The 10,701-nt window shown below is 53.3% G+C and overlaps 3 protein-coding genes across 3 annotated transcripts; 1 reads left to right on the top strand and 2 right to left on the bottom strand.

Moving 5' to 3' along the window:
• Positions 1–881: 881 nt before the first annotated feature.
• CkaCkLH20_06990 (uncharacterized protein) lies at positions 882–2,203 on the bottom strand (the record flags this gene model as incomplete). The annotated part of the gene is made up of 2 exons (XM_038889707.1): positions 882–1,391; positions 1,661–2,203. 2 exons carry the CDS (start codon positions 2,201–2,203, stop codon positions 882–884), a joined length of 1,053 nt encoding a protein of 350 aa, XP_038745070.1.
• Positions 2,204–4,221: 2,018 nt separating this feature from the next.
• On the bottom strand, positions 4,222–4,996 carry CkaCkLH20_06989 (mitochondrial import inner membrane translocase subunit tim23; the record flags this gene model as incomplete). Its single annotated transcript, XM_038889706.1, has 2 exons — positions 4,222–4,287; positions 4,343–4,996. 2 exons carry the CDS (start codon positions 4,994–4,996, stop codon positions 4,222–4,224), a joined length of 720 nt encoding a protein of 239 aa, XP_038745069.1.
• Positions 4,997–6,218: 1,222 nt separating this feature from the next.
• CkaCkLH20_06988 (uncharacterized protein) lies at positions 6,219–9,841 on the top strand (the record flags this gene model as incomplete). The annotated part of the gene is made up of 4 exons (XM_038889705.1): positions 6,219–6,341; positions 6,407–6,658; positions 6,711–6,979; positions 8,512–9,841. 4 exons carry the CDS (start codon positions 6,219–6,221, stop codon positions 9,839–9,841), a joined length of 1,974 nt encoding a protein of 657 aa, XP_038745068.1.
• Between the last annotated feature and the right edge of the window lie 860 nt (positions 9,842–10,701).

The raw sequence follows: 10,701 nt of genomic DNA, 5'->3' as shown, positions 1-10,701 counted from the left end.
AAGAACCACATGTTGTGCCTTCACCTGCCTAGACCTCCCCCCCCTCCCCCCCCCCCTTTTTCGAGCTCCTTCTATTCATTTTAACACATATGATGATTCCAAAATTTAACTCACCTTGGTTTTGCGTTTCTCGGCCTCACTATCCACACTTCAAAATCAAGGTGGCAATTAGGCTGGTTAACCTGCTATGCTATCATGCGCACGACTTGCTGCGATTCTGTGTACTTGCAGAGTATTCTCGATGTTCATCTTGAAATTCCGATGGATTCTAAGGTAAAGTTTCTGGCGAGGGCTGGATCTCGATCGAGTGCTCGAAAGATGACACGGGTAGAGATAGATGCCAGTCCACGCCTTGACTACCAAGAGAGCTACCGGTCGAATCCCTCCGCGAGTCACGTCCAAGACGAATGTTGTCCCAAAGTGCCATAATCATAACAAAGAGCCGTGTCATCCAGTCTTCCCCCATCATCATCCAATATCCCGATCCTTTCCGCCACTCATCTCGAACGACCGATCTTTACTTACGAAGCTTTGACGGTGTTGCATATCTGGATTAGAGTGAGCATAATACCCTGAAATTTTCTTGACGTACGATATTACCTTGTGTCGAAAAAGTCGGGCTGAGAAATCCTCATGGGGAAGTCAATGGTGTGAGAGAGGAAGGCCCGCGGTGGTATGCCAGAAGTCCGGAGGCATCTGTTAGTTCCAGTGACTGCTCATACTCAGCGGTGCTCATTTCGATACTTACAAGCAAGTTCGTAGAAATCATCACCCTCCAATCAAGTCTCGGTGATCGGCTATGCCGAATGTCTATACACAGGGTTAGAGAATGATACGAGTGGCCGCGGGGAGCCTCTTCTTACCGACAACAAGCAGATGCCCTAGTTGGGAAGGCGGACGGCGTAGAAGTAGCCTTCGTTGGTGACGTACCAGCGACAGTCGCCGAGGTTGTCAATAGTGAAACGATTGCGCTGAGTCCAATTACCGTCAACCTCTCGAACAGGGTAATAGCGAGACGGGTCGTCATCAGCAGGCTTGAAGTCCTGAGGCTCGAAGAGGCCGTTCGCATACGCGAACTGCGCCTGCTCCATAGCGACCTCACCGGCCGTCTTGCCGAAGCCAGTGACATCAGGAGGAAGACCGGCATTACCTGCAAACGCGGGAACGCCGCCACCGCCCATGTTGGGACCCATGTTCATGCCCATGCCCATGGGAGCATGTCCCTGAAAAACAGGAGGACCGTTCATGGCGACAGGAGCATGGCCCTGAAGCATGATGGGCGGAGTCTGATACGCCATTCCAGGCTGCATGGCCGGCTGCTGAGCTATCATGATGGGCGGGTTGGGGGGAGCGGCCTGGCCGATGTAGGTGACGTTGTTGGGGGGCGGCTGCTATAATTCAGAGAGTCAGCGTCAGTCCTTGCAAATCGATATGAAGCTGAGATGAAACAAGAAAAGACCGATTCGCGATGGAATATCAAAGACCGGGTGATAGAAAACCACTTGGTTCCATTCGCAGTACACGAAGTCCGGCATCTGAGCAGCTTTTGGTGACTTGCATAGTAATGTATGACGAGGGGTGCGCTGAGAAAAATGGCGGCAGGCTTCGGCGCGATATGAACAGGAGCAAATGGAAGAACCTGGAGCTGAGGAAGACCGACATGGTAGGCATAGCCAGAAGAGGGAGGAGGGGCGCCGTTGTCGAAGCGAGGCACGTAGACGTGCTGCATGGGGCCGTAAGTGGTGTCGGGGACGGGCGGCTGGAAGTGAAGGCCACCGGGAGGCGGAGCGACGTTCTGGTAGTCGGCCATGTTTACGTAGGCAGGAGCTTGTAGTCCGAACGGATTGAATTTGCCAAAGGGCGCGAAAGATGTTGCTTCGGCGGTGAAGGCGGGATGAGTCGCGGTAGAGGGGATGAAAGGGCCGTAAGCAGGTTGAGGGACCTGGCCGAAAGGTGTTGGAGGAGGGAGGTTGTAGCCTGGGTGGTACTGATGAACCGAGGCAGAAGGATTGGTAGAGGTGTGGATGAAAACGTTGCTGGACTCCTCGACGTCTTCGTGGTTGCCAGGGGCAGGAGCGGTTGAGGTCTCCGGTCCCTGAGTGACGGGGAAGGAGCCACCGGAATTGTTGTTGCTCTCCTTGAATTGAACTTTGCGCGGCCCACCAGTGTTGTTGGCACTAGTCTTGACCTTGGGAGACTTCATATTCGATATTGGTGGCCGACTTTTGTGGTATTAGAGAGTATTGATGCTGGAGTTGAATTTTTTCGTCGTCTCCTGAAGGTTGGTTTGTGGTTTTGGTCTTTCCTGGCAGAGTCGAGATTCGAAGAGAAGAATATTCCGGAATAAGAATGTCTTTATTGGGAAGGAGATGATGGTGTTTACCTCAACTCCAGCCAAGGTGAATGGGACCAAGAGGGGATTTCTTGAAAGAGTGGGTGTTGGGGAGGAGGAAGAATGCGGAACCATTAGGTCCATCATCAATAATTCCTGAGCACTTTCACCCAGACGCATTGAGGCTCATTGAAGCCTGACTTATCTCAAGCGGATCAGGTCTCTGCGGCTGGCCTTCCAGTCCAGTCCAGTCCTTCTGGTGAAGCTGCACAGGCCAATGGAGGCGAAAGGGCCAGAGACAGCAGAAAAGGGCGATAAACACTTGGTTGCAGACGCGGGTTTCGAAACATGTTTGGGGCCGGAGCAGGAGAGATAGCATGAAAAACCGCCAAGAATGAAGAAAAAGAATACTCACCATCTCCATGACATATTTCTGGCCATCCCAGACGTAGCGATAAACGTGTGGAGGGTCTTCGTTGTCGTAATGGGCACCCGAGAACGGCCAGCAACCACACATTTTGACAATGCTTCGTACGGAGGAGGTGTAAAGAAGACGTTTGTCCGGAAAGGATGCGATGCTCCCGAGTCGAAGATGTGGTGCAAGGGACAATGGAAACTCGAGAGAAGACCTGTGAGAACAGGCGGCCGAGCAAATCCAGGGGTTCCTTCCTCAAAAAGCCAACAACCATACAGAGCGTCATTCGAATAAATTAGCTGGTAGCATGGACAATGCTTTTTACATCAATCCGTACCTTAGCAGAAAGTTCATCCTTTTTTAATACCTTTAACAAGAGGGCTGTACATTTTGTGCTGCAGCAGTTGATATGCACATACTACCTACCGAAACAGTCAACACAAATTACTGTGCCATACAAAGCAGCGTTCGACAACAATGACCGTAGAATGAAACAACAAGGGAAATAAAACAGTTCCACGCTGTAATCTGAAAAGAGCGCAACCCGAAATCCTCTACGATAGGGTCGGAATTTACTTTCGTCCATCGTCAGGTGCTTTAGTCCGCTCTTGAGCCACTTACGCTTGGTTAGATGAATCGGTCCTTGGAAACGATCTATGACAGGCTGCCTTCGAATCTTCTAAATCTGGACAGCTCTTGATCCATTCGAAGACTTCAGATCTGTAGATGGTCAGTCCATTGCTTGTTGGAAGACGACATATGGTGACCTTTGCTATCGCAAAGGTCCTGCCACTGCACTAAGTTTCTTGCTGTTCTTCTTGCTCTCCGCTTCTAGGATTTTCAAACCTTAGACTCGGAGACTGGCTCGTCGCATCGAAGACTTTGCACTTCCATCGGTACTTCTTGTCCAGGTCCGCGAACCAAGTGTTGTTCGCCCTCACCTCAGCTAGGTTCGTTGGGTTGGCAGCATTCTCGATGAACGCCAAGATAAGAGCCCTCGATGCCAGTATAGGCTACGGTGGCGGTGTAGGAGCGATGGGCGGAGAGGAAGACAGTGCGGATGCCTTGCACGTGGAAGATAGCCTGAGATAGCCCGTATCCTGCGAAGCTACTGAACCGTCCCCGTGTCATGACGAAGTCATAAGAGAGAAGCTGCCGCCATGACAGAACGTCACAGAATTGTGTTAAACGTCTTTTTGTGTTGACAGGTACCGAACGCCCACCACCTGGTGATGCGGTCTTCTAATGCTCCTTCCAAATACTATACACGGGTCCACTAGAGGAGAGATCGTCCGTCGCAATGCCCAAGACTCCTCTAAGGCGCTCTATTTTTCATACTCAAACAACAGACAGAAGAAGCTCGTATCAATGAGCATTTCGCCCACAGATCCATGATGATCCGTGGAGAATAGGGTGTTTTCATTATGGGCTGGGATTCAACGATGATAGTTCGTGAGGGGTTTATGTCGTGAAATTACAAGTGGGCGTGCTCCGAAGACATAGACGGCTCCGGAATGGCAAAGAAAGTTCGGCGAACAACCTGCACGAGACGTTAATTACGGAAGATTCAAATCTCCCTCGGGTACATGACTTACCGCCCAAGCACCAGCCACAGAGGCCACGATACCACCAGAAATCAACATGGGCCGCACCCCTCTGGTGCTCTTGAAAACCATTCCACTCAACGCGCCAGCCAAGATAGTATTGGCAGCATCATGCTTCCCTCTGAAGTAGCCGATGCTAGAGTTAAAGAGGTTGTAGGTGATAGCGACAACGCCTGCTGAGTTGCCGAGGAAGGGGCCGCGACGAGTGACGGCGTTGAGGATCGAGTTCAGACGCAGCTTCGGGGGCTGGCCAGCAGACCTCCTGAGGCCCTCCTGAAGACCCCAGGCTCCTCCTATCGACAAGGCCGCCAAGTATGTGACACCGGTTCCGTAGCAGAGATCGTCTGTAAAGCCTCGGGAGGGGAGAACGGACTGGCCGCCGGGCACATCGGTCAGAGCCGCGTCTTCGAGGGAGAGGTATTCGAGGGTGTCCTTGTTCAGGCCAGAAAGAGGGTGTAGTTGCGCGGGGTCCGCGAAGGAAGAGCTCTGAAGGAAAGACTCGACACCAGATCCTGCTGAAGGGTCAAAGTGGGTAGGCGACGTCTGGAGGGTTGAGGATTCTTGGGTGGGGGTAGGGCCGTTCGAAGCCCCCGTCTCCTTCTGAGAGGACTTGCGTCCAGAAAACGTATCCCAAAGCGACGACATGGCGAAGATTGTGGACTAGGTGAGCGGATGGATTGATGTCGGAGATCGGAGTTGGTCAAAGGGTAGAAGAGGTGGGCTTGTCGGCCGATGATGGAAGCTATCGAAAAAATTTGGGCACACAGTCGCGACTTGGACCGTGCGTTCCAGTTGCTGGAAGGTGACGGATGCAACCTGCGGAATTTGGTTGGTATCCACTTATTCCGGTTATCGCTCAGAGGTGTCGATTTTGGACTCTGGAATTTCCCGCTCCGGATCAGTTCTGACCTGTGCCCGCCACGCCCGGCACGTGCCCTGCTGAGGCCGTCATCGTGGGGATTTTTCTTGCTGAGTCATCGAATAGTGCACGGACTTATTATGTGTCTTAGATAATCAAACGGGCTAGGATGATGGATCGTGGAGGAGCAGATTGGACGATCTCCGAGCGTTTGCGGCCGGGCTCCACAAGGACCAAACGATAGGCTGGGTGTGCAGGCGGTACGGCTGCCAGCAGGCAGGACGCAAAAGCACTGCCCAAAATCGTCTTAAATTAGCGAGAAGCAAGTCTTGACTACATGCCATCCCGGCACCAACATGTTCAACCAGCGTCCAGTCTGTGTTGATCACGGTGGCTCAGCCCACTGTGAATGGTGATGTTTGTTCTTTGGCCACAACCCCTACAAGCGTGCAAGCCTACCCGTTCCAGAAATCCTCCGGTGCTGCCATGGTATGCCTTCGCCGTGCTGATCTGATTTCGTCCGAGACAGGCTTCCGCGCGAGCTCACGTTGAGCTCTCTGCGCAATCACAGTGGCTAGAGTTTGATGCAAGGCATCCTTCAAGGGCAGGCGAGGCAAGCCTTGTGTCGCGATGGATGTCTAGCCCGACAAGCGCCTAGGACGCCCGCCCGCTGGCTGGTCTGCAAGCTGCCGACTCGGAGGAGCTGTGCCTTGCTCTTGGTCACAAACATGCATGATCCTCATCAATGTGCCACTGGTTTAGTCGCTGAGACGGGGAAAATAGTCCTGTGCCACTAATAAGGGTGCATTGGGGGCTGGGGGATGAGGTCGATGGTCGTTGGTCCCTGGTGTCACCAGACTGCCATCACCCAACGACGTGACTGAGTCACATACTCGGAGAGCAAGCTGCATTCCCATGCTATTCTTGGTGTTTGCTTCCCCGTCATATTATTGCATGTTTCAAATATGTGCCGCTGAAAGTCCTTGGCACATCTGTATTTAAAAGACCCTGTCGCACTCCATCATTTCGACCATCGAGACGTTTGGAACTCAGACATACATCCTCACTCTCTTCGTCGTATTATTGAACACGATGCTTAAGTTCGTCAGTCTTGGCCTGTGGGCTCTTCAGGTAAGTGAAAGGCTAGGCCGTGACATACACCAGATATTGGTCCCAACGAAACTGACAGTCAGCAGGGCATAATGGCAATCGTCGTCCTTGCATTATCGGTCGAGCTGATGAAGGTTCGGTCCAAGAATGATAGGCCCCAAGACTGGAATCAATATTCCGACCCTCCTACGACCACCAAATACAGCGTATTCACTGGTGGATTTGGGCTGGCTGTCGCCCTCCTGGGTGCGATTGCAACCTTCTTCGATTTTATCCCGGCTCTCATCGTCGTGGCTGCCGATGCCGTCAGTGGATTGTTGCTCCTCGCCGGTGGTATTGTACGCATATAGCCTTGCCTCATCGACTTATCCAGCACTGACGAATCGATAGGCCATCGCTATCGGCATCCAAGGGGTTACCTGCGATCCCACCACAGCTGATGGGTCGCAGAAGATACTGGATAACGCCATCATCAATCGAGGAAGGTACAGAGTGAACGATCAATGGACCTCGTATTCAAGTGAAGATCAACTTCTCGACAACTGCAAGAGAGCCACTGCCGATCAGGCAATGCAGTTTGTGACATTTGGATTTGCGTTGGCCACGATGGGCCTCGTTTACCTAATCTGGAAGAAGGGCCATGCTGGAGGAGGCAGGGCGTACGTTTGAAGCGCAGGTATCTGGCATCTGAGCTGTTAGAAAGCGAGCGGGATAATGATTCGCATACCCCAGCCGCCACAGGAAAAACTTTTGGGATTAGCGAGGGAATATGTAGAGTTGAAGAGGATATTGCGAGGAGCTTTACTTTGGGCATCATAAACACCTACGACTTGTTCTCCAGACTCTTCGAGCCGTGCCCCACTCTTCAATCAGTGATATCACCGGTGCGCGAACGTCAGATCGCAGTGAAGTAAAGGAACGCGGTGTTCGTCAGTCAAGAAGCGGAGGTATCCCTGTTTAAGGTAGTCTGAGCTATGGCAGAGCGGGACTGGTCAAACATCGCTCTGTCGACCTCCATACAGCTGGGAACACATGCAACCAGGCCGGGCACATGTTGGGCCAGATGGACTGGATCCGAGACGTCGAGGATTTTGTTTTATAGAATTTGGTCCGAATGCTTTCGAGAGCAATAAGCTTAGCATCGGGCAAAGGATTTGTTGAGACCACCCCACAGTCAAATACCAGGAAGAATCGTCGTACTCGGCTGATAAGGAAAGGTGTTCACATGGTGTTTACTTTAGGGGGCCGGGAACGGAAGGAAATCCACGGAGATCAGGACAACCCTCAGCAAGCCGCTATGCGGAGCCGCCATTAGAATTAAATTTACACATGACGGTGTAAGTTTAACCCAACTGATGTAGTGAAGAAAGAAGAAGATTTCTACAATTCGCATCGATGGCAGAGATTTTATGGTCGACCAGGGGTGGGGCTGATTGGGGCTCGGCGCTACCAGTGATGCCGCTGTCACGTGGTCTGTGTTTCTCCGGCCTCCATTGAACCGTGCACTAAATGTGACCCACCCTTGCGGCAGAAACCCTGCTCGGTACCACTACAATGACGCGGGATGCGTCTTGCCCAATGCTCAGGTAGCTGTACAGGTCGCCTGCGACCATCAACAGCGGCAGCCTAACGACTGAGCTTCCAAGGAACGGATGTTGTTGTGTGACGATGACGCGCGCTGGATGTGCATCCCTCGAGGCTATAGGTCGGCCTCGACCTTAAATCTCCCTTATTTTGAGTCGGCCTTCTTGGTCGATCCTCAAACACTGAACAGAAAAACATCGGTCTCAAGGAAGTGTGAAAGATGGCGCCAGTGCCCTTGGAGCCGGAAGTGAAGTGTGTTGACATTCATTTTCTAGTCCATAGCCATGAGCCTTTCTGACACATCACAGATACCTGCCTTTGAGCTTGGTAGGCGGCCACGCGGTGGCGGTAGCATATCTAGGCTTCACTGTCGCCCAGAGTCTCTACACGTCATACCGAGATCTCCCGCCATCCCAAGGCACAAGAGCGAGGCTCGTCCGACGGTCGACTATTGCACCACTCTTCTCCAGTTTGGCTGTTGTGAGCTTGTCTGTCGCAAGCTACTGGACTTGGAGCTATGCGAAGCTCTCATACCGAGTCTGGGCCGATCAGCGCGGGGTTGAAGCCCCAACTAGGTTGATTGCTTCTGACCTGATTCTTTGTCCAGCTCACTTACTTATGTCAGTTTCTACGGAAATAACGGCGTCTTGCCTTTCGGCGAGAACGCGACTCAAGTCCACATTGGTCGCTGGTTGACCGACACCCCAGTGCACTTGGATGCTCTCGAGATCATTGCGGAGAAGGCTCGCCGGTTCTGGTGGGGACAGCAGATCGATCTTGCGACGGTGTCATGGAGCTTGTTGTTGGCTGTCGAAGGAGGAAGAAGGCACATCCCTTCTCTCTGGGCTTACCTTGCGTTAGCCCATCTCGTGAACTTATCCTTCGCGCAGAATCTCTTTTACCTGGCGCTTCTTCTTACGCCGACCCCAGCCGGGGCTGAATCTGGAATGCAGCCAACGACGACATTCGGACGCCTTCGCAACAAAGTCTTCCCCCCGAAACCTATCAACTGGTTCCCACATCCGGCGCTATTCCTCGCGTCTTTCTGTCTGAAATATGTCCTGGTTTACTGGGCTCCATCAACTGCGGGGACGTCAACGTTTGCCAACATCGCATTCTCCAGTCGGATGCTCACATTTGCTCCCCTCATGATCCCCGCCGTTGTCCCGATCAGTTGGGGAACAGTATACTCCAACCACCACGGCGCGTATGGGATTGTCGTCGAGCTATTCCGATTCTTATCTACGGCGAGCTTCGCCTTCCATGTCAAAGGGACAGCTCTTGGCCTGTTGTACAACGCGCCGGACGCTCATTATCACCGTCATAGCCGATTCCTCCCTTTTGACAGAGAGGAGCGGTCGACGTGGGAGCGAACGACAACGGCTCTCGGCAAGGTGTTGGGATCGGCATCCGACCATCCCGTCGTAGCAGGCGTGGCATGGGACGTTTTGCTCAGCGGTGCCAGCCAAGGACTGTGGGCTGCCACACGTGCGCTCGACGTGAACGATGTTCTAGCCTCCTCGACTCCGTTCGCCCTGAAGAAAGCCCCGAAGGCGCAGCCACCGACCAGACTGCTGGAAAGTAACGACAAATCAACTCCGGAATCGGAAACGGACGACAACGACGGCGCCCTCCACACGCGACACAAGGGCCGTTCAGCAAATGCGAAGTCCGACGAGATGACAATTTCGGAAACCCCTATGGCTAAAGGGAACCGCCGAACCCGTGCACAGAAAGCTGCGGCAACCCCCGACGATGCGCCGGAGGCTACTTACGAGCCGAGCCCTGCGGAAAGCCGCTCTGCGGTCGAAGGGGACGAGCTGCCAGACGATGATTTGGATTGGGAATCTGCGGCTTTGGCTTGGGGCTTAACGGCACTCGGCGGCCTTGGATCTAGCAGCGCCGGTGTTTTTGGTGCAGAGTGCATATCTCGATGACCTGTTGGCTACTTCAGAGCGAGAGAGAGAGAGAGAGACAGAGAACACTGTGAGCAGTGCGAGGAAGGAGTTCACGATGCAACGCTCTTTGTTTCCTCGCATCACTGTTATCTGGCGGAGTGTATTTGGCAGAGCTTGAAGGCAGCCACGTCTCAAGGCTGACAGGCGGGCGGTTGTTTTTTCGCAGTGGCGTTCCGGGAATGGTCTGGCGGGTTGGAGATAAATGCACCAATCGATGCCCTTTGGACATACACGCGGGGATTTTCCTGCCCCCGACAGATGTTGCCAACAGTGGCCTACGGATACATCGAAGGTGCCTGAGACTAAGTAAGACATGGCTGACGTCCAGAACCCCAATCACTAGGCAGCCTAGCCGGGACCATCGGAGACGGTTCAATATCCTGAAAGAAGACACTTTGAGATGGCCATCTTCCAGAACAATGACTGATGGGGTCGAGTCGAGACCGTCAAGAGACCAGTCCCGCCACGTTGACGATCCTCTTCGATCAGCAGCAAGCAGTGATCATCGGTATTCTGATTCATCGGCGACGGACACAAGCGAAGAGTTCTTTTGGGCGACAACGACAGACGGCCGGGCCTGAGGTCTTCAGGTTTGGAATGACGTCGGCCCGCATCCAAGAAACCAGTTCCCGCGAGCACCCGTAAGAGGTGTAGCGCCCTGCATAATGCCACCCGGCTAGGCACGTAACGCGGGCACAGCGAAGAATGGAGGTGGTCAAGTCCGGGGATGGGTGGGCTGGCAGCTGGATGGCGGTGGCCCTGCCCGTCCTGCAGGCCGTCAGTTGGTGAAAGCACCCCACAAGCTGGCAACCCCACCAATGCAAGGTCCAGGAAGGCCG

This window comes from Colletotrichum karsti, assembly GCF_011947395.1.
Source record: "Colletotrichum karsti strain CkLH20 chromosome Unknown Scaffold21, whole genome shotgun sequence".
In the NCBI taxonomy this organism is placed as follows: Eukaryota; Fungi; Ascomycota; class Sordariomycetes; order Glomerellales; family Glomerellaceae; genus Colletotrichum; species Colletotrichum karsti.
This window is presented reverse-complemented; position numbering and strand designations above follow the sequence as displayed.